The sequence below is a fragment of the Pithys albifrons genome, chromosome 4 (assembly GCF_047495875.1).
Source record: "Pithys albifrons albifrons isolate INPA30051 chromosome 4, PitAlb_v1, whole genome shotgun sequence".
Taxonomy (NCBI): Eukaryota; Metazoa; Chordata; class Aves; order Passeriformes; family Thamnophilidae; genus Pithys; species Pithys albifrons.
Window position 1 is genome coordinate 86,972,868 of NC_092461.1, and position 20,563 is coordinate 86,993,430.

General features: G+C 33.4%; 1 protein-coding gene across 5 annotated transcripts in view; it reads right to left on the reverse strand.

The window, feature by feature from the left end:
* The window catches only part of RTTN (rotatin), an 80,518-nt gene that overhangs the window by 22,008 nt on the left and 37,947 nt on the right, over positions 1 to 20,563 (reverse strand). For all 5 annotated transcript variants that reach the window (XM_071554904.1, XM_071554903.1, XM_071554906.1 and 2 more), the window contains 9 exons: positions 20,157 to 20,376; positions 18,254 to 18,382; positions 15,440 to 15,547; positions 14,591 to 14,749; positions 13,267 to 13,338; positions 9,749 to 9,941; positions 7,626 to 7,708; positions 1,603 to 1,714; positions 706 to 904 (listed from right to left, as the gene is read on the reverse strand). In XM_071554904.1, the coding sequence (XP_071411005.1) occupies positions 706 to 904; positions 1,603 to 1,714; positions 7,626 to 7,708; positions 9,749 to 9,941; positions 13,267 to 13,338; positions 14,591 to 14,749; positions 15,440 to 15,547; positions 18,254 to 18,382; positions 20,157 to 20,376 (1,275 nt within the window). The remainder of the gene's footprint in view (positions 1 to 705; positions 905 to 1,602; positions 1,715 to 7,625; positions 7,709 to 9,748; positions 9,942 to 13,266; positions 13,339 to 14,590; positions 14,750 to 15,439; positions 15,548 to 18,253; positions 18,383 to 20,156; positions 20,377 to 20,563) is intronic.

Here is a 20,563-nt window from a genome sequence, read left to right on the forward strand (position 1 = left end):
CACTATGAAGAGCAACTATAAAAGCTCTTGAAAACCTTTGCAAAACAACTGAACTAATTTTTCATGCTTCACTTCAGGACTTCCAAACACCTTCCACGGATGAAAGTATTTTTTTAATGGTAGGATTAGAAAATGGAAAACAATCTGAAGACTATTTTGAAGTGGTTCCTTCTTCTAAAAGAAGAACACTAGGGTTCATCATCCACACTTTCTCAAATTTGGCCCGTGTTACTTAATCTCTGTTAGTGTGAGAGTCCTTGGTCTATCTTCAGAATATTCCATACAATTCAAAGTACAATGTCATAAAGTGAACTGAAATTATGTGCAATTCCACATACTTTACTATAACATACATTGTTTTACTAAAAAAATAAACTAAAAATTACCCATGCAAAAGAGATGATTAAATGGCCATCTAGACAAAAACCTAGAACATTATGAGAGGAACAGAGTTGTCCCGTAGAAGACAGACACCACAAACTGAATCAGCACTAAGAATATCTATTCTGTGAAAAAAATAAATAATCCTGATTCTTTACTTCATTGTTTTTCTTTTTAAAAAAGGCATTTCTGAACACTTCAGAAGCCAGAAGTGATCACTATGTTTAACAGCTTTTGTAAGAAACACAGGTAGATCTCATTTGAAAATTTTGAAACCTCTATTGCTACACCCTGTTTATAGTTTAACAGTTACTGATCTCATACCTGCTGAGAGCTGTTAGCAAATGTGCCTGTTGAAGAGCAATTCCAGTATCATTTGGTGTGACAACCAGCAGATTGTGCAGAAGACTGCAAACAGCTGACAAAAGGGCAGGTGTGACTACACCACGTTGTTTAGACAGAGCAGCAGACAGGGGAAAATCATGTTGACTTGGAGACTCTGTTATGGTTGTATCACTTTGACCTAGAGTGTGTTTAATAAAAAAACCAAAAACCACAAAAGATTAAATTACAGCAGTTACATAAAACAGTTTTTTATTTATTTTTAAGAAAACATCCAAATCCTCTCTGTATTTAAACTGTATATTCTGGAAAGAATAAAAAAAACAAACCCAAAGAAATTAGTTAAAAAAATAGTTCTGAATAGTTAGTTCTGATGACTCTACCGTGCACTACTTGTTAAAGACAAACAGTAAATTTGGAAAGACATTCTCATACTTGAACAGAAACATATTTTATATTTGTACATAGTTCTCTCTACATAAATGATTTCGTATGTATTTTTTCATTATATTCATTTTTATATTTTTACAGACAAAGAGAAACATCTCTGTGCATGTGTGTGCACTTGAGTGTGCATGTATGTACATGACAGCTTTATCTTGATTGATTTTTTTGTAAGGGTGACTAGATGCCAGGAATAGAATCTAGATCTTGACTTGCATTTCAAGCAGTAGTAACTATTTTCACTTACTTCTGTCAAATGTATTTAACCCCGCTTCATTTTAAAGGAATTGTTTGTCTTTTAAAACAGGAAGCATCAATGGTGATTGTTCCAGCAATATGAAAGCTGTACAAATGTATAGTATGGACAAATACTGAAATATAGGCAGGCTAATACACTGTAGTCATCATTATATGCACAACTCAAGCTTGACTTACCTTGTGCCATAAGCCGATCAACTACAGTTTCAGGAATAAAACTGGTTGAACTGGTTGGAACTGTTGTCTGAAGCTCAGTAACACTCCCCAGCAATGGTGAGGCAGACAGAATCTAGAAAGCCAGGAAAAGGAAACTAGCTGATTCCAGCTTTTGTAGACCAGGTCTTCTATTTATTCTTTCTTGGAATAGGAGAACAACCCACCATAACCAACAAATGCACAAATCCAAAAATTATATATATATTACTGTCCAAAACAAACTTGATCAAATTTTGTCCATTATTTGTGTGTGTATATATATAAAATAAACATCCAGTAATTGGAACTATTGAAATATGTGCAATAAGAACAGCCTGAAACATTTCAGTTAAAAACTGATCAATGCCCATGTTACTGGAAATACCTTCCCCCTTCATCCTTCTTTGTCATTCACATAATTGACTCAACGTACATTTGGATAAAGATAGAAAGATACTACTGAAGCATTTTTTAAACTCAAGTTTTTCATGGACTATTTGTTCTACTGAGAACATCAGCACTTGTCTATTTATACCAGAATACACTCCAATAAAGATATCACAAGCACATTTGTTGATGTCCCAGCGTCTTTCCAACTCTAGGTATTTCTCTTAACCTTAGTCCTGTGATCCTTATATTCACTAATTTCATAGTGAAGATATGAGATAGTACATGAGAATAGATAATTTTACTGCCATATTACCATGCTCCTCCTATCAATTTCACATCATCTACATTATGAATTTTGAATGTTTTCAAAAGTTCTTAATGCTCTTGCTACTGTGTTTAAAACCACAAGCTTGAGATCAGACCTGTATGATTTGTTTTTGTAATATGGGAAAACCAGTGATCTGTTTCGGAGGATGGGACAAGTATATATCATGTCAAGTCACTTTTTTCACTTCTGATTTTTATTTTCTAGATGGTCAATTCACATCAAACAATTTTCTTCAAGCATGTTAGTGTACAGTGCAAAGAATACAGAATGTTGGGGAATCCAATGAAATTCCAACACAGTTACAGCTTGAAGAAGACAAATGTTATGAGACTTTTCCCCACAGTGAGCTTTCTAAGGAAGATTGAAATATTTCAAAGGTTTGGGTTTTTTCTTTTAAGTTTTACTAGAATAACTGTTGGAATATTTTTTTCCCTAAGGAAATGTAAAAAATTATTTAACTGGCAAAAAGGGTGGATAGAAGGAAATCAGAGATCACTCGCTTCCTAGCTATTGTATCCTTGCAACCTGCATGTTGCAACTCCTTTCTCTCTCACATTTTGTTCTGGTCTATTATTCCACTATTATTCATCCTACAGTCATGAATTTTTCTCCTCAAGCCTGCTCAGTTGCTCCCCTCAAAAAGCAATGAGGTTATGGTAACACAGAAAACAATCTACAGTAAAAATGGGGATGTGTGTCCAAAACCCAGGATTCACACAGAGCTTGGGTCACATAAACACTTGGGCAACACTTGGCTAAATAATTTCTTGTTAAGCAAAATGTAGTACCAAACTGTACTGAGCAATTGAAATTCAAATTCTATTTTTATTATACAAATAAAACCCATATTTGCCAATTGAAATAGGCTATTTAAAGTTTTATGCTTGCTAATTTAAATAATTATTAACATCCATTATTTATATTAAACCCATCCAGCTTGACACATGGTAAATTTTGCATTTATTCAGCCCTATACTTAAATTCCAAGCATACTAGTAGGTAAAAAAACCCAACTCTTTTCCTTAAATAGTACAAACCCAAAATGTAACTTCTATCAGTCCATATGGTTCTTCTGAAAGAAGTAAAGCCCTAAAAGGAATTATAACTATACTGAGTGTCTTCTTACAAATATTATTACGAATTATACAAGCTTTCACATATTAGTAAATAGTATCAGCTAAATTGCACAATAATTCTTTATCTTCTACACTTGTTTAAACACTTTGGGCAAGGAAATAAAAACAAGTCCTTAGTTATGTTAAAAAAAAAGTTAAAAAAAATATCGGTAAAAGCTTTATCTGGTTAGAAAAATATCAGCTTCCTGCACTGATGGAACATTTATTGGTAATTGCTTCACAGTGGGATATAGGTTAAAACTATAAATTTTTTGCTGTCTTAACGGAAAACACACAGTAATACAATTAAGTTGTTTCCACACTCTTCTGCCTTCCAGGAAAAAAAAAAGATACGAACACTTTTATAAATCACCTGTGATAAGGATGAACTGGGAGTCTGGGACATAGCATCTAGTAAAGGATATTTACTACTGCCACCATAATGTTTCTGGGAGCAATGAGGCATTGTGTTGCTTAACAGTGAGACTTTGCAAGGGGGTTTAATAGGGGAAAAGGTTCATGTGTGTGGAGAGGGAGATGACGACTGCCCATTAGAAGTAATTCAAAAGAATACACAAATTGTCAGAGTGGAAACACAGGAGAAATGCAAGGGTTTTGCTATTAATCTACTAGATAGGAATAAAAGGTCTTTTCTTAACCTCTAATACAAAAATCCCTCTGGCATTGCTTTAATAGGTTTGCAGTGATTAATTCTATTCAGTTCCCTTTTCAAAGGTTTAAATCACTTAACTCTATAGCACTCTGGTAACCATGGTTCCACAAAATAAAGCACACATTTTTATAAAATAGCAAGAAGATTTCATAGCAAAGAACAGCCATGAATTAAAGCTATCTCAGAAATGTCTTAGATCTTTAACCCACACCTTTTGTATCTCAGCATTTTAAATAACTGCTCACTTTCCTAAGCTGTCATGGGCACAGAATAGCCCTAGAGTATTTATACAGTGTGAAGCAAGTTGGTATCTCCATGCAGATTGGTGGTCTCTTATCATATGTACTAAACAAAAACCAAACATCTTGGTTAGAATAAGGGTAAGGATTTTCACTCTCTAATTATAATGTGAATTAATGTTTAAGCTATTAATTCTATAAAAGACCAAGACTTTTAATCCTCTCAGACCAGGGCTTTTGAAGTATACACATTGCAGGTCACAGAAAATAAAAATAAATGTGACAAAAATCTGTAATCCACTGGGATCTTAAATATAAAAAATGCCAAGCATATGAGTTAAGAGATTACAAACAATCCACTTCTGTTGCTGTCTTTTACCATAATGCTGAATCACTGATTACATCCCACATGGCAATTCTTATAAAATGAGCAAAACTGTACTTATGGCCCCTGCAAGATCACTGATTTCCTTTTCAATTTTCTCAATTTTTCTTTCTGCAAATTCGGAGAAATATTTGGAGATGGGAGGAAAAAAGATGAAGTCAAAAAGTAATATAGATGCAATTTTCACTTAAGGTCATATGACCCTATGTGGAATCAGCTCTTGTTAACAGAGAGCTCAAATAAACTACTGATTGCATGAAATCCGAAAGCAGAGAAAATTAATAGTGTGTTAGGAACAGGAATGGATTTGGACATATTTAGAAAAATTTTTTTAAAAAAGGTAATAAAATACTACAGAAGAGTTTCTGACAGAAACAATTCTACTCTGTTTGATTGCTAGTTATCAGTTATTTGTGGCTGCTGTCATCAAATCTGTATTATGCACAAAAAAACCCCCATTTTTCCCTTCAATAAGATCTGTAGCTTCCTTTTCATCTGTGATGGGGAAAGCACGCCATCTCGTGGGCTTGGAATAACACCACCTTCCTGGTACCACCGACATGAAAATTGCAGTGACAAACTTTACGAATTTTTGGTAATGCCTTTATAAATGTATGTCTTTCACTTGCATATCAAAACTTTGGGCCAAAAATTTGAAGTTATATAAGAATAAAGTACAAATGTCTGATTTCAGGGCAAGTTTGAGTTTTCAAAAGTATTTCCTAACTTTACTAGATGGACACTTAACTGCTCTTTGAAACACAGTTTGCAATTAGGCTCAGCTAAAGTTAGATTCCTCCATCTTTTTGTCCTAATAAATACTGGCACTGGAACATCAGACCTCTGCATCTTGCCCTTTAGCTTGGAAACTTAGAATCCTATCATGTCAGCACTGGTATTTTTTTAAAGGTAAGAAACTTAGTTAATTAAAAAAAAAAGAATTTGCAGATGCTAAAAAGGTCAGTGAAGGACAAATGGAAATTAACTTGTAGAAAGGACGATCAAAAGCCTTTGTGAGCTATCTTCATATGTATCAGAGAAAGAAGGAAAAAACCCCAAATGAAACACAAACTTTTACAAAACTCTCACAGTTAGCTGTAAGACTATAACCTTAAGCAAGTATGAAGTACAATATGTGGAAGAGTGATATAAAAGAGTGTATCTTAGTATTACATTCTGCTTTTCTCTTTTAATAATTAGTTGTCCATATGTTGAAGGGAACTGTTGAGCTAAGCTTTTATGCTAAACTATGATGCTACTTTACACATATAACACATTAATTTGATCTAGTAGATTCCAAATTATTGTTTCCTTTTTTTTTTTTTTTAAACTAATGAAGCTGAGGAAATTTAACGTAATGAACTCTTCAATTCTTCATAAAAACTCCAGCACAATTTTAAGTAGATCAGACATCCAGCCCTGATAAGAATTGTTGAAATTCAACTTTTCCTTCAAGTAACATGAACAAAACAACATGAAATTTGTTTAACTTTCATTCCTATTAGCAAGTGGCATTCAATTTACTCAGTAAAAAGCAATCTGGAAAAAAGAGCTTATAAAAACCCTGAGATTCTTCATGTAAATGCTTTTCATCAGCAATCATGATACCATATACTTCCTGATTTACACACACTTTCATTTATTTTAGTTTTAATCTTCAAATTTGAATATTTGTGGTTAAAATAAACTTACAGGGCTGGGGTGAGGGGTTGTTTTGGATCAATTAAAATCAAATTAATAAAAATTAATAAAAAAATTAACTTAAAACTAGAGTATATTTTTTCCTCAATTATTAAAAACATGCTAGACAACAGTACTAGACAGCAAAACATTTATAAGAGGGAAGCAAAACAGTAAGAAAATTATACTTGTGGAATATTTTGAAACAAAACTTCAATACTGGCTTTTCTGGTTTTATTTTTATTGTGTTTCATAGCAAAACAGGGCATAGCAATTTTAGGCTTAAGATCTTGCAATTTTTCAGACATTGTTATATCAGCATGGACATCTGTTTAACATAAAAGAAATTTCTGAGTGATGCTATTCTGGCTTCCATAACAGATTAGACGGTTATTCATAAATGAAAAATTCTTGAATATAAAACTAAAAAAATGGATTTCAGTGCAACATGTCAAGGTTTTCTTGGAGCTATACTGCAGTCTTTGAAAAATAAATTATTTTTACCAGGTAACTAATGACTGCTATAGAAGCTTCCTCTACAGTCTCAAACTGTAAATCTACCTGGAATTGAAAGAATGTATTTCAACTTCTCCTCGTTTGCATTTGCCAGAGATGGCACATGTTTACAGCCTTTCATTGCGATAGTCATCCTTGCCAGAACCAAATTTTTCAAGTATGTCTATTTTGGATCTTGCAAACACTTGTCCCACTTTTATATTCTACAGAAGTATTTTCAGAATCCAGAGCTAATTATGACACAGAATACCCAATGTACTTATGTGGTTTTGATTGATCCAGTTCTGTTGCTGCGTCGTGCAAATAGGAGTTCACTCCGAAAGGACAGTTTGGATAAAAGCAGCAGAAATGACGAGAGATGGAGATGTTCATATTTTGTCAATAAAGCCAATTACAAAGTAATCTCTACAGAATACGCCTTGCTGTAAGAAGCTACAGAATTTAGCACTGCCTTATGCACTTAGCTAGTCAAAGTAAGCTATCTTATTTACTTTTGCTTAGGTTAATAACCATAAAAGGTTTTTCCAGCATATTAAAGCTACTCTAGAGAAAATTTCTAATTGATTTCAGGTTTTGTGTTTTGCTAGAGTTTTCTAACATTTCCAAGAGTGCTAATTTTCTTGAAAGCATTTCACAGAGAATTCTATATTTAAAATAAATAGATTATTCTGCTAGTTACCATAGTTTCAGATGTTGAGTGAGAATGTGAAGATTTGCTTTGACTGGATGGAGCCTTCCAAAGATTAAGAGAATCATCAAAATCTGTAGAAAAAAAAAGAATAATAATCAAAACTACTGTAAGACCAGCAGAGATCATAACAAGCTTTTCAGAGGACTATTTCAGTGAAAAAGCAGCCAACTGCAGCTATCCTGAAGATCTCTGAATGTAGGTTTTCGCACATTGTGCCTATGAATTCTTATACATCAAATTCCTTGAATAAACAGAAATTAAATAAAATACTTTCAGTGCAATATAAAATAGTCTGGAAAAAGCTACACTTAGCTCAAACTGCAGTTGCATAGCCCTTAGTAATTTGAAATAGTTCAGATTTAGTTTTATTCAAAATGCAATAGTACAGAAGTATTGAAGATACTGGGGTCTCAAAGCTGAAGTATAATGAACATGGTAGACATCCTTGTCTTCCAAAAACTTCAAATTCACATTTTAAGACAAGGAGTTTCAAGGAATCCATATTGCTAAATATAATGAAGGCAGAATTACTTTGTAAATCTGTTTCAGAATAAAAAGTGCCAAAAAATTTTATAGTACAAATCTGTCAATAACAGGTTTTGAAGCTTTCATATATTTAGAAAAGAAAATAACAAAGAATAAAGCACAAGACTACACAGATTGTGAGTGCAAACTGCACAAAAGTAGAAGTCCTATATGTATCTTCACTAACTAAACTGAGCGAACTATTTTATTTTAATATAAATTTGCAGATGAGTATTTTACATTCCTGAAAAGTGCGAGAAAAATACTTAGGGAAAACCAAAACAAAAATGTTTCTAGGCCCTGTTCTTCCTTTTTTACAGAACCAAAATTTTGTTAGTTATTCCTGAAATACTACAGATTATTTCAAAGCTCCTGTAAAAGAAATTTTCTGGCTTTGCTTTTTAATGACCTGATATAACATATCTCAATTTCTAACTGAACAGTTCTATAATCCTAGAGTTTGAGCTGCTCTTAGATATGATATTGCATCACCTAACAGAACTGCCAAAAGGCACAAATAAGGACCCATGGGAGCAGTGAAATATGTTGGATTGAAAAAATTACACTTAAATAAAGCAGACACTGAGAAACTGAGGGTTTTTAAGGCTGGCATTTCGTGTGCTGCTGAGGTATTCCTCTTATAACCCAGTAAGTTAACCAAGAATGTTTCTTTTCCTTGGGTCTGCCATAAAGTCATAACTTAGCTGGGGAAATAACATTCCTCTTCTGTTCATGCTTCTGTAACCTAAGTTTAACAGAAGCAGACTTAAAAAAACCTGTTTAAATCTGCAGCACTAAAAGATGGAAATACAGACACTTAGGCCCCCCAAAAAGAAAGCAAACAAAAACCCAGAACTTTTTAATTTTCTATCCCTTGAAATTTTTATTAATTGACCTCTGAAAAATTCCTCAGCTTTCTAAACTTAAGGTCATAATAAATATTTGGACAAGAATGTGTGTTCCCACAATGCATCATAGTGAGCCTCAGAAATATTGTTCAGAAAATAACTATTAAACATAAAATTTATATCTGAGATACTCCAAAGATATAGAGGTTAAAAACCAATAAATAAATCCAATATGAGTATTAAATTTGATCAGTATATGAATTAAATTGTACCTGAACATCTTAGAATGCAACTATATTCAGCATATTAGTCCATTCCTACCCATGTAACTTTGAAGATGAACACATCAAGAAACAGGAGTCTTAAAAATAGTCCATATATTTTTTTCCCTGAACTTTCATTGTACTGAATGTCATGAACTGATAACTGCTAAAAGTATTTTACCTACCATATTTTGAAAGAAAATGTTCTGCAGAACCAGTTACATCTTTTCCATGTGCAACTTTTTGCAGATGTAAGTAAGTAGCAACTCCGAACTTTTATCTGAGATATATTAAACTAGTGACTTTTCTACTTAAATACTCAGATGAATTAACTTGACTTCACAGCATATTTACGTGCATGGTTTCTATATTTTCAGTTCCACTTCTATGAAGAATTATTGGCGGTAAGTTGCTCAAAACTAGGAGCTGTTTAAGTAGGTTTAAAATACTACAAGACTACATTAATGTCACTTACCAGTTACACCACCTTTTTCTATGCTGAGGTTGTCTTCCTTATAAGAATTCAAATCAAACATGTAACATCCTAGGTAACAGTGTTTCACCATCTGATTCACATGTTCATAGAACTGGCAGTGGTACAAAAGGGCCTTAAGTGCAGGTATTCCTGTCTGAGAGAGCCCAGATTCTTCATTATGTACACAAGGACCCTGCAGACAGGAAATTTACAAACATAAGTTCTTTAAAGAAATGTTTTACATAAAATAAACTGTCAAAACCCCACACTCTAATTAAAGCTAAGACTGTGTATGTGTGTCTATACTGCTTTACAGGCTATAACTAAAGAGATTCCAAAAATGAAATGCAGATTTTAAGGCTGAGCTAAATCACAATATTTTACAAAACTGTCATGATTTAGCAAAATGTAAGTCACTATTTACTTCAGTAGAAGTGTGCTAAAAGCTAAGTAGAAACCTATGAAAAGCTCTACATGAGTGGCTTTAAGACAGTATATGTATCAGTAGACTTTACAATTTTAATATCTTGTTTAATTCTACTTACAAATACCAAGTAATGAAAAAGTTTTCTCTGGAAAAAACAGTACACTTATACTAACATAAGAGTAAATATCCCAAAAAAGTCATCCTGCTCTTCTGTATTGACACAGTAGCTATATGAATCTTCTATGAGAAAAGATATATTCAGAAAATAAGACACAAACTGAAAGAAAACCTCTTTGAAGCATGGTTTTCAGTCATTATTTTTAAATACTGACTTCAGGGAAAACTTCCTAGAGCAGTGGATTTATACCTGATGATAACGACTTCATAGTCTTATTTCAAAAAAACCCTGATTTGACTGCCTTTGTTAGTGTTTCTTCAGTGTTTTCCATGGTAAAACAAGAAGCTTTTTAAAGATACACAATATGGTTTAGACTGACCCTAAAAATTAGAAGTGCAAAGAAGGAAAAAGAACTCAGACTGAGAAAAATTCAACCCACTTGCATTCTGCAAGGCAGTTTTAGAAGGCATCTTGCAGCAGTTCAAAAAGAAACTAGTTAAAATTATGCAAAGAAAAATTTTCAGTGCTAATTAGAAACTTTCTTTGGTAGTCAGGAGAGAGCAGCGTTTGATCAGTGAAAATGAGTAATTTGAAAACACTATTTAACCCCAGGAAGCTATCCCCCAACCCCTCCATTTACACTGAATACAAGTTTATTTCCCAATAAAGCAAAACAAAAACAAAACCAGATCAAGCAGAAGCAGTAAAACTACTTTGTATTACAGGATAAGTTATAAACAAAGTTTTAGATGGCTACTGTCATTCTTTTTGGTTGTTATAATATAGGAACTATTTTCACTATTTACCTTTTACGCCAATTAGTCACATATGACAGTTTGGAGCAGAAAGAAGTATTTCAAATGAACTATTTATGATGAATTATAAAACTCTACTCATACACTGTCAGCATTATACCTAGACTGTATCAACTATGACAAAAGCAAACTTTGCAAATCCTGTTGAATTTGGTCCAAATTTTACTACTCAGAATTGTCTTTGCCAATTTAAAAAGCCATGCGAGATACTTTATTGTACACTGGGGACTTTGAAAGAGTTCTTCATCAATTACACTCACTGAATGCTCTGACTTCAACAATCTTTATGCCACACAGTATGATTCAGCCTTAAAATATTTTACACAAGTTGATTTTACTAATGACTAAAGAGCAGCATAGGAAAATTTTTAAGCAACATAGCAAAATGCATTATTATAAGGCAGATCAACTAGACAACAGTAACACTGGAGACCTTCTCATGAAGATACTGGCCCATAAACTATTTATAGTCTTTTCTTTTCCAGTCCCATTTCTCTAAGGGATAAAACTATAATGTTCTACTTTGGCTATGGTACAGTATTCCTACTATTTCCCAATTACAGGAAACAGGCAAATCTCATTCAGTTTCAGGGAAAAAATAACTCTGAAATATCAGATTTATCCTGATGGTATCTTACAGTTTTAACTGTTTTTTGTATTTTGAACAGTTTTAATTTACCAGTTGCCATAAAGTGTTGTTTGATAATACCTTTCAGCATGAACACTTATTAAGTGATGAGCAATTTCCATTAAATTGCAGTTCTTAATAAGAATCACATTGACTCAAAACTTCTTTTAATTGCTCTGGAATTCATCCAGAATTCTGCAACTGGATTCAATTTTTGTCACCTCACCACAGTCACTGAAATTTTTAAAAAGGACTAAAAAAAGTAACTTTTAATAGAGTCTATATTGCAAGTTACAATGGCTGCCCCTTTGTAATTCCCCTGCTATTATGAATTTCAACAATTACTATTTATACCGATAAATTAGATGTAATAAGACTGAAACGAAGACCAGATTTGCATAACTGCTTTCCCATCTTCCTTTATGATCACATGTAAAGAAAACATAAGACATTCTGTACAATTCAACTCTGTAAGAAATAGCATAATTGATTTTCGGTGCAGCCAAATCATAGATAACCTATCCTAGTGAAACAGCTGGAACGTCTTTCAGCACTAATTTGATCTTTTGCAGAAAGGAACAGACAAAAGACGATATGGTTGCATCATCAAATTTGTTCAAAAACTAACACACACTGTTCTCATATAGGTATGATCTCACATACTGGAAGGAGGAAAACAGAAAGAGCAGGCATCAAGGACACTAAAATCATAAAAATTGGAAACTAAGATCTAAACATCTGTATGTACAATGGACCAGACTTGCTGAAAGTAAAATGAGATGACTTCCAGTTCTGCTCTTGAGTCAAAAGTCTCCAGTGGATCTTACCAGTTTGCATGAATATCTGATTTATGCAATGGTACGAGAAGGTAAAGAGAGACAGGCTCTTCTTGTTGGTATCCAATGACTTATTGGTATCCAAGGAGAAAAGGCAAGGAGTAAAAACTGATATAGAGGAAATTCTGTTTAAACCTAAGAAAAAAATTTTTCTATCTGAGGGTAGTCAAACATTTAAATAAGTTGTCAGGAAGGTTGTGGAGTTTTCATTCTTGGAGAGACTGAACAACCTGCTCTAGTTCACCCTGCTTTGAGCACAGGGCTGTCTTTTGGAAGCATTTAAACTGACCTAAGTAATAATCTCTTTTATCTTTCTTTAAAAACATTTTATGAACATCACATTCTTAAAATTTCCTCATACCCTTCAAATCATGTTTTATCCACATCCCAAGTGTGGGTAAAATAAATGAGCAATTTCTACCCTAAAACATTAACGATATTATGTAAGTAAGCCAATTTCCCAGGAGTTCATATTCATGAAATGCAGCATATATACAAACTAAATTTTGTTCTTTTATTGAGCTTGCTGGCAGTTTGAAAGAAGTCTGTCAATTTATTTCTCTTTCCAAAATGTAACCTTAGACAGTAATCTTTAAGTTGATATTTTATAGGTATGCTGACACAAGTTTTCATATCAAATGACAATCTCTCTGTGACACTACGACCTTTCTCATCAAATGTAATAATCACTCACTTGCCAAATGCAATCTTTCATGTCTTCTGTAGGAATTGGAATCACAAGGAGATTTTGTAGAATAAAAGCAGCCTGAAAGAAATTACAATATCAATATTGCCATCTAGCTATCACAGTTCAAAAAAACCACATCAGATTAAATAGTACAGCCTATGTTATTACTCCACTGTTTCAGATGTATGCTGAAACACAAAGAATTGTCATATTCATGTTGGGAAGAAATAATTAGAAGGGTATAACTTAAAAGCCCTCAAGCTTTACCTACAACACATGTCATTAGGGCATGGCATAAAAGAAAGTTGGTAAGAAAAATAGATAAGGAAAAGATGGAATAGAAATCACTAGGAAATGAATTTATTTTTCTGTGAAATACTTCCAGTACCATCAATCCTATTGAATGAGCATTACCTGGTAAGAAGTTCTAGAAGAAAGAACTCCTGAAACTGAAAACCTAGATAACTGTTTATGATCACACACTCTTTTAGCCTCATGTTTTTGGACATTTTTAATTATTATAAAATAATTGGGAAAATGTGGGGAACACACTAGGACTCAAAGACAATTTTCAAATATTTTCCTTTCTAAATGCGTGGCATGTCTGTTTATCTAATTTATATTACACACATTTCACATCTCTATGTGTGGATTATATAAAATAATAAAGCACGCATTCTCAAAAATATTTTGCATATATAAATTCAAATATTACTTTGAAAAATGTAATTAGCTGAGCAATAGACCTGAGAAAAAAGAACTCACGGAGTGTCAGGGGTTTTTCTTATTGATTGGAAGAGAAAAACCTTACCACTACAACTGATAGAAAGTTGCAAATAAAACATACAGTTCTACAGTTATATAGTTCTATGTGCTGGTCTACCAAGCTTTCAGTTCTCATGCATTAACCTTACTGCCTAGACAAATTAGATTATTTCAAGTCTGCAATGAAGAGATATTTACTGCAGATCAAGTGATAAGTTTGTACTGAAGCATTCATAAATGGAACAGAGCAGCCATTAAAGTCTTGGCTAATTAGTTATGCTTTAGCAACCTACTTGTCTGCTTGAATAAGTCTCAGGGGGTTTTAAGTGTTCACTTGTATTGTTTACATCATTTCTGTTTTTAAACAAGTAATCTGTATTTGTTCCATCTTGAGTAATTCTAAATAAGGTGGTAAACACTTATTTTAATCAGGTAGTGTCTAACTTTCAAAGCAGCAGGCATTGTACAGCATCAGATAATAGATACCTAGAATTAAAAAAATATTTTCTCTGTAATGAAAGAGAACTTGACAACCTACAACAGTAGAAAGACACAAGAAACATACCTCCCTGCGTACCATGCTACATTCCGATTGATCCAGGAGGATGTTCATCGCCGTTCCCCACAGGCCTCCTGAAATATTCTGGCAACTTCCTGCTAAAGCAATACATCCTACTTCAAGAGATGTAAGAGCTGATCCTATTCCAAGTGCTGTAAATCTGACCTAGTACATATAAGCACAACACAAAATGATATTTATTTCTTCTGGTAATTAGGCAACACTTTTTTTTTTAATTATTAAGTTGTAGCAACTGAATCTGGAGCTTAAGGAAATCTCTTAAAAAGGAACAACCTTTTTTCATATATTTCTCTGGGTCTATATTCATAATCATAGAATCATAGAATCGATTGGGCTGGAAAAGACCTCCAAGATCATCGAGTCCAACCCTAACTATGTGCATGCAAAAAATGACAAAAGTATTTTTAAGTATTCAAAAATCTATACATTAGTTTTCAATATTCTTCATATTTTACCACTTGAATATAGTTCCATTTAGCAAACTCATATAGTTTAACATATTTGCATCAAATACATTTGCTCTAAATATGTCATTCATGTAAATGTTTCTGTTTTGCAGCTACGTAACAGCAATGACAATCTAAAGTGCCCATGAATCATGATCAGGAGTGAAGAATGAAAGCATAGAACAGAGAAGAGGTAGGGAAGGATTTCTCAGATGATGTTTATAAGGAAACATTCTCCCTAATGTATTACTATTGTTATTTATGATACAGTAACATTTTAAGTATTTCAAAACAGCAGTTTCAGTATTAAACAAATTAATGAAACAAAAGATTTTCCAAATGCTTAAGGGTCCAAATAAGATACAAACTTAATATTGCATTAACTAACCTCAGGGTCTCTGTCTACCCATAATGGAATCAGCCATGCCAGACCTAGATGAGACAGAACTTGTTCTTCACTGTTTTCATAGGGCAAAGACCAAAGAGATATCCAGTCCTGATTAGAAAAACAGAGAACAAATTAAGAATTATTTTATAAATCTTTCAATCCATTCTGGTCTACCAACAGCCTGAGCTACCATCTATGTACTAAAACACTTTAAATGCACACAAAACTGCTATACCAGGAAAAAAGACTCTACAACTATAAACATTTATTTAACCTGCTGGTTTTACCTACAGGATTAAATTAAATTATGTCGTCTTCTTCATAGAATGAGGGCACTAGTGCTACAGGGAGATTAAATATTTCTCTTCAAACACTGGGATAATTATTTCCATTCCAAATTTACTGCTTACGTGTTTTATTTTTGCTTATTATTTTAACATCTGCCTTCCTCTCTTATACATGTGCAGAAAACTACAAAATGTGTTATTTCCTTGCTCATAATTCATTATTTTCTTCATGTACCTGCCACATGATGAAATAAAAATCTTGCAAACTACCTCATACCAGTTAGCTGCAGATTCCATGAAATCTTACTTGACTTTGTCAATCAATTTATTTAGCTCAGGTTAAAAAGAAAAAACAAAACAATTCACAAACCATACCTGCAAAATGTGGGGTTTAATCATGGTACTGCATCTACCTTATCACCCACAGGGGGCTGGACTAATTGAACGTATGAATATAACAGAGGCAGTACGAGTTCTGAACAATCGAGCATTAACTCCTACTACGACTCCTCTGCTTTTAATGAAAAGAGAATCTCCCACAATCTGTAAAATTAATATTAATGCCCAGATATCTTACCAAACAGGTGATCAGTATGATATAGTAGGTGGAACCACAATTTTGGAGCTTAGCAATAAAGCTCCACACAATTATGGACCACAAAAAGTCAAATGATCATAATGAATCGTGACAAGTAAAATTTCATGTATGTGCCTTTGACAATCTCAGTCCTGTATAATTGTACCTAGTAGACAGCTACTGTTTTATTTGGAGCAGAATATTCTGCATGGATTTTCTCAGTATACACAATATCAATTACAAAAAGTGCTGTAGTCTATAACCTGTAACTTTGGAGAGAGAGAACATTAAAATATAAAATTTAATAAAAAACCAGGTCAATAAAACACAACCAGTGAAATGACCACAGCAAACAAACAAAACATTGCAGCAGTACAGCCTAAGTATACGCTCTATTTCTCATGTACTCCTACAAATATCTGTGGAGTCCATCAGTATAAGCTAAAGGATCTTATGTCTGACTTAACAAGGTGGCTTTTCAAATAACAAAGAACCAAAATGGTTCATAATACTCTTAATGAGAAAAAAAATGCCTTAACTAGTTTTAATTGCAAGTCATTAGACTATGCATTTTAAGTTACAGCGTTTTTTAAGGTAACTTTTGGCCAGTGTACTTTATACAACTTTGCTTGCACAGAGGAAGGATAATTTTGTATTTCTCCTTCCACAAGGACTTAACACTAGATCACATGATTGTAAACAACAGCCAGAATTTAAAGTTTCTTTGAGAAGGTAAACAAAAATCAGTTCAAGTCTACTCCTTCATCCATGTATTTATGATCTAATTCTTCGGAGGCTTCAATTTTCCTCCAGTGTACTTAATACTCTGTTGCCCTGTAATTTTAATAAACTCTGTCAGTACTTAATATCTTGAGAAAGAAGTAGAGAACTGAAGAAACAGACATCTGCAATGTAGAGAAGCAGGCACACTGCTATTTCTAGTTACATGTGTGCTTAATCATAATGAAAGGTTTTCACTTATGGCTATCACAAATATTAATTGGAGTGGATTTTAATTCTCTAAAATGATTACACTTAATTGCAGAATTTGCTTTACTTTCTTCAGGATAAACGCTGCTTTTTCCCTAAATTCCCAAAAATCTAGCTCAAAATATGCACACAGACACAACGAACAGATACGAATTTTGCTAATAAGTAATGACAGCTCCTTTTATCCAAAAATCCTTGTTTCATGTATACATATATATATATATACACACGTGAAAGAATACACACAATATGTTTAAACATGTTAGAAAGCCAGTTATCTCTATGAGACTGAAGAAATCATGATGTCGTAAATCCTTAAACTTATTCATCCTGTGGGGGGAATGGCTTAATTCTACAGAGGAAGATCATCCCAAGGAAGTATGGGCAATGTAGTTGCAGTATGTCCCTGAGGAAAATGCCTGACCTGCATATGGCCACGGGACTGCCTTGAGGAGAACCCGCAGGAAATAGCACACTCTCCCTCTGATGAATGTTTAACTGACTGAGTGTGCTCCCCATAACAGACTGAGAGCCAATTGGATGGGGGAGCAACGTGATCCCCATGGGTCACTGTAACTGTCCTCTCTGAAGGGGATAAAAGGAGTCCTAAATCCATTAAACGATTAACCAGCTGGCTGGGTGGTCCATGTCTCTTTGTCACTCATCCCATATAAAACCCTAATTTTTCATTTTTTATAAGAAAAAATTATACCTTATTCTCAAAGAAGGCTTTTCAAAATCCACAGAATTATTTACAAAATATTTTCAGTAAGGCTAGAACTGATTGTTCAGCTTTCTTGCATACTATATCCTATTGTGTACATTTATCTGACATTATATACCAAATGAGATCAGCACTTACAAGACATCAGCTCCACCATGTATGGAAATTATCATTTAAAACATATCTGTGCATAGCCCTCACAAATGACAAGATAAGGACAACTGTAATGCACTCACCGTATCCTTGGCTTGAGTCATCATTTCATGAGATAAGTGAAGCAAGCAAAGAACTGTGCTTTTTGTAACACCTTTTCCCATGAAGGACATGGCATTTCCCCCCCATTCAACATAAAACGATGAGATGACCTAGGATTAGGGGTACAAGTTCAGGGGAGCTTTACTGTAAGCACTATTACAAAGACTCTTACATACCAAATCATAACTTAAACTCATAAAAAGATGACAGATTTTTAGCTGAATTATAAGAATTTCTTTATTTCTGAGCCATTTGGTCATGTGATGCTTTCCTATACAATTAAACTTCTGAAGATCTGTGTTTTCTAATTGCTTATTCAAATGAAGAAAGCAGTCAAGCTTAATAATAAGCACAAAATCGAATAGAAACCTGAAAGTTTCTATTCATGGACCTGAAAGTTCATTTATTGTTCCCTGGGCTTCTTTTGTTGTTTGTAATTAAAAATAAAATTTGTTTTCAAAATTCTATGTTCAAAGAAAAGGACAATTTATATCTTTTATTGCAACTTGAATTGGAATAAATTTATCAGCTTTCTATATCAAATACTAATAGACAGAAACTCACAGATCATAACAGAAATAAGGGTCATTGGACCATAACAGAAAAATATGCTCTCTGACCAAATATCTAAACATACATATTAAAATAAAGGTTTCATCAAAACATGCCCAAAAATACTTGTTAAAAAATAATAATCTAAAAACTTACATCTCTAGATATGTTTTTCTCTGAAAAATGTTGTTCTTTCTCTCAGTGTCCCACTCTACCAAAATTCTTTTAAACCCACTTCCTCCCCTTGTCCCAGAAAAGAAACCAACATTTACTTTCATATTCAGGTGAAGTAAAACTGCATAACTCTTCTATACATAGAGCTTATGCATCACTACTTGATTTCATTCCTTAATATCATTATTTTTTCCAGTAATTATCTTTCTTTTGCATGATAACAGCTATAACCTTGGTGCCATTTTTAGTCTAGACTTCAAGTCACAAGAGTTCATCTAATCAAATAACTCTAAAACATTTATTATTTTTTTCACTCAAGAAATCTTGGAAAGGTAAGACCCACTCCCAAAACACTAATTTATTTTGCATCATAAATGTGATTAACATCTACATACTATTATTCCAGATACTTATCTAGTTGTTATTCACATCATTCAGAATCACAAATTAATTAAAACTACCTTAAAGCTTTTAAAGCCTCTCCCAGTATAACAAATAGATTTTGGTATTTGAAACAAAAAAACCCAAAACCTTCTAAATGTACATTACTGAATACTTGTTAAACAAAGAGAAAGTCAGAATTATGCTTTTTCCTACAGTTTTAAAACTGCAGTTTTCAAAATATATAATTTTAGGAGTAAAAATTAGTTGTCTACCACATCCAGGGAGTTAGCAAACTAATCAGAAAAAACAAATAAGAATAAAATGTTGTCTTCCCAACAACTGGAGCATCTTGAACTACCTCCTTCCTGCTTTTTCAGTGTTAACAATCTACCTAAAGAGTTACTGTATCCCAAGACCACCTTTCATGGATGGATATTGCCTGTGGGAGATTATCTGGGATTTCTCCTCTTAGCATTTCAGCCATCAGAAACACCACACATAATCTTCATCTTGATTTTAAATCTATTTGTATTATCTCTTAAACTGGTAACGAAAGCACAGGCAGTACAACAAACCTTCATAACTACACATACACATCACTCAATCAAGTCTCTATATTTTTTCTATTCATTTGGCACAAAAAGCATCTTTCCCACAGATATTCTTAGTGATGACATTCACTAAAAGTACATTGTAAAAAGTACAGTGTCATTGGTTACACAGCTCTTTACAAGCATTCAAACCCAAAGCTAAGTAAGAACATAAGCTACTTACCTCAAGAAGACCTATTAAGTATTTCTTACATATTGTGACAGGTTCAACTGCAGCAGAATAGGTACTCCAGTCTGGAAGTGCAGTAACATGAACCATTCCACGTAATGTTCTCTCCAGTGAAGGAAGTCCATAAAAGTGTGGTGCATCTGTTAGCCTTAAGCATTGAAGCAACTTCAGAGCCAGCTCTGTTCTGAAAGAGCCAGCAAGTTCCAGGCCCTCTCTGGTTTAATTGTAAAAAACAAAAAAGATCAGCCATCAACACGAAGCTGTTACAATGAATCATTTTGCAAGAGGCCAAGGCCTCATTCTTCTTACTGTTAAGTCTGTGAGGCTCAGCATCTCAATTAGCTAACACTGTGTTATGCAGAGAATAACACCAAATTAAATTTGACATTTCTAGCTAGCTT